This window comes from Lotus japonicus, chromosome 5 (assembly GCF_012489685.1).
Source record: "Lotus japonicus ecotype B-129 chromosome 5, LjGifu_v1.2".
Lineage (NCBI taxonomy): Eukaryota > Viridiplantae > Streptophyta > Magnoliopsida > Fabales > Fabaceae > Lotus > Lotus japonicus.
The window spans coordinates 13,825,957-13,828,979 of record NC_080045.1 but is presented as its reverse complement, the minus strand read 5'-3'; the positions used below and the strand labels follow the sequence as shown (position 1 = coordinate 13,828,979).

Genomic DNA, 3,023 nt, shown 5'->3' with positions numbered 1-3,023 from the left:
GTAGGGGAACAGAGGGGGAGGAGGGGGTTGGTGAGGGCTGGGTGGTGGTTAAGTAAGAGCTGGGTGGTGGTTGTGGAGGTTGGGTAGGAGGAGGAAGACAAGTGATATAAAAAAAGTCTACGTGACGGATCATGTGAGCACCATGAAGTCAATTGTCCTTTTTTGAATTAAAAAAAGCTTCGTTAAGGACCAAAAGTCATGGAAAAAAAATTTCTAAAGACCTACATGGATTTAATCCTATATGTTAGCAACCTAGAACATATTTAACCTAATTTTTATATTATTAGAAAGCCACAACATTTGTTATTATAATTAGTTAGCAATTTATAGTGTGATAACTCTGAATAAAATTACTAAAAGGGGGCTCTTCTAGCTCTCGTCCAAAATTTTGCTGGTAAATGCTCCATACATAATAGGCTTATATTAGGAGGAGGAATTACAAGACACCAAAAAAAAAATATTGAAAGTAAAATTGCTCATGTGTAATAGACTAACTAGCACCATCATATCCTAAAAACCAACTTCTCAGACAATCTCAAGAAGAAAGTTACATAGACATCAGCTTTGGTCCATTATCAGGCATGCCCATCCCTGCAGCTAAATCCGCATCAAGTTGAGTATGTGGTGCAGGTCCCATCATTTGTTTTGCACTGCACAAAGAAACACCAATATCAGAAGTAAAGCATTCCAACAAGGTGGGATAGCAGCTAACATGCTCGTAATGCAATTGGTATTAGTGCGAAATTACACCCTGTGTGCTCGGTTTTCAGTTCATATGTTATGAGACACCTTAATATGAAAAGAACTCCTTGTTTCTTTTGGCTCAAATGTATTTTCAAGTTGATGTCAACTTGAATCCAAACATACACATTTGTGTGATTTTGAAGTTAAAGGTTTGGTCATTTCACCTTTTGTTGACAGAGCCTAGATGAAACAAAAATATCGGCTTGATTAAGCTCAAGCTCAATATATTTTGGTAAATGACGCTTGAGCTTACTAGGATTCAGTTCAACTCAACTCGAAAACCTTAATATATTTTAGCGAAACAAGCTTCAGCTCGTTAGAAGAAAACAGAATCAAATATATGGATTATGTAGCATGTTTGGTGTATACTGAAAATGCAAAAGATATCAGCACAAACAGTGCGAAAAGCAGTATATTTTAACTCTATATAAAAGGGTAGAATAAAAATAAGAACAGAACAAGACAGGTTACTCTGTTCTCTTCGGTATACAAGTCAAACACAGCCTAAGGTATGTTCCGTCCAAGTGTCCAACAGCTTTATGTGTTCTTAAGCAGAAAACTTCAAAACTCAAATGACACCATCAATCTAACAACTCTTCCCCAATATTAACACAGGGAGAATGTTTGATAGGATTGAAAATAAGAGAGGGAGATATCATACCGCTTCTTGTGTCGTTTGCTCTTAAAATGCTCATCCCTCACAGCTACATTTGAAAAGTATCGGCTGCAGAAATGAAAAGAAAAATCACTGCTTAATAAAAACCCAGCCAATAACTAAAAAAGAATGGACCAAAAGAGGATACAACGATGAAATCGAAAACTAAAATGAACTGAGCCCAATTCAAATAATATCAGTTTCTCTATAACAAAAGCTATTCACATAAGCCTCTTCCCAAAGTTATTCTAGCTTCAAAATCAATTGTAGAAGAGATTCCAAACACGCGCTAAATAATCAGTAAACTAATATTTTTCTCCTAAGTTGCTCCAAACCCTCTGTCAACACTTAGTATGGCAGTATTCTAGTAACACTAACACACTAAACTTTTCATACCCATATCACAAAATCATTAAATTTGCAAACTTTTTTACATAAATCAAAAAAAGCACAACATAAGAATCAAGAATAAGAATTTAGCAACATACTCGCAGTGCAGGCAATAGTACTGGCCCATTCCAGGCAAATCTTCATCTACAGGTAAAGGGATCCTCTCTTCATCAGGCTTGTTAAGCTGCGCATAAACCAAATCATCGCGTGTCGAATTCACCAGTCAAGAATCACATGATCCAAATAAATTCGAAAAAGTGAAAATTAGGGTTGGGGAAAAAATCAAAGAGAACAACAAAAAGGATATCCATGTTGAGGAATTTGGTGCGGCGAGCAGTTTTGTGAGAGTATCTTCTCTTCTTCACGTGCCGGTGCGGACACTTGCCTCCCATTTTCGCGTTCCTGGATTGTTAGGGTTTCTGAGATTTTGGTTGGTCTTCTTCTTCTGTGGACTCGAATTAGGGTTTTTGTTATCAAGGTGAAGAAGAAAGATGGAACGACGGCGCTTCAGTAGAATTCGTTGATAAAACAATTACATATTTATATGTTTTGACTTTTGAGCGGTAGATGTGTGGCGGTTTCGGAGGAAATAAACCGGGCTTTGCTTAAATTCTAAGTGGACCAAATTAAAATTCTTGAGTTTCTTGCCACATATCCTCAAGTGGTAAGAGATAGGGGACATAAGGGTTGGGGAGGGGAAGGTCAGGGTTCGAATCCTGGAAGGGAAATTTGAAGGGATTTTCTAATTTACTAACAACTAACCACTAACATTTGCCTATCAAAAAAAAATTTGTTGAGAATTTAAGTATGAAGTAGGAGCTCCACATTTATCTCCCCTAACAAGTGATATAGGAGTCGATGATTTGTGCAATCATGGTTATGGCTCTGTATCATTACTCTACGAGTAACTTGAAAGAGTTGTCTCCTCCATCCAATTATTAAATCTTAATGGCTGAGATAATTTCATTAAAACCATCACATGACCCGAGTTGTGCGCCTCTTCTTCTTCTTTGTTGTTTTGCATCTCGTGATATTGTGTTCGAGAGTTGTCCGCCCATTTTATTTGAATCTAATTTTTGTTTCATCGATTGGATTTTTCTCCCTATATCATACGTGAAGCTTCTCTCTTTTCAATCTTGAGCTCTCAACATGATTCATGACTTATTCTCCAAGTAAAAGTTATCACTCTGCTTGTTTGTCTTTGTTTTGCAGCAAAAGATCATATAATTATTCC

At 36.9% G+C, this 3,023-nt stretch overlaps 1 protein-coding gene across 1 annotated transcript; it reads right to left on the bottom strand.

Annotated features, from left to right (window-relative positions):
- Positions 1 to 330: 330 nt before the first annotated feature.
- Positions 331 to 2,316, bottom strand: LOC130721178 (uncharacterized). The gene is made up of 4 exons (XM_057571923.1): positions 2,097 to 2,316; positions 1,888 to 1,996; positions 1,406 to 1,468; positions 331 to 650 (listed from the first exon to the last, which is right to left on the bottom strand). Exons 1-4 carry the CDS (start codon positions 2,179 to 2,181, stop codon positions 548 to 550), a joined length of 360 nt encoding a protein of 119 aa, XP_057427906.1. The 5' UTR covers positions 2,182 to 2,316; the 3' UTR covers positions 331 to 547.
- Between the last annotated feature and the right edge of the window lie 707 nt (positions 2,317 to 3,023).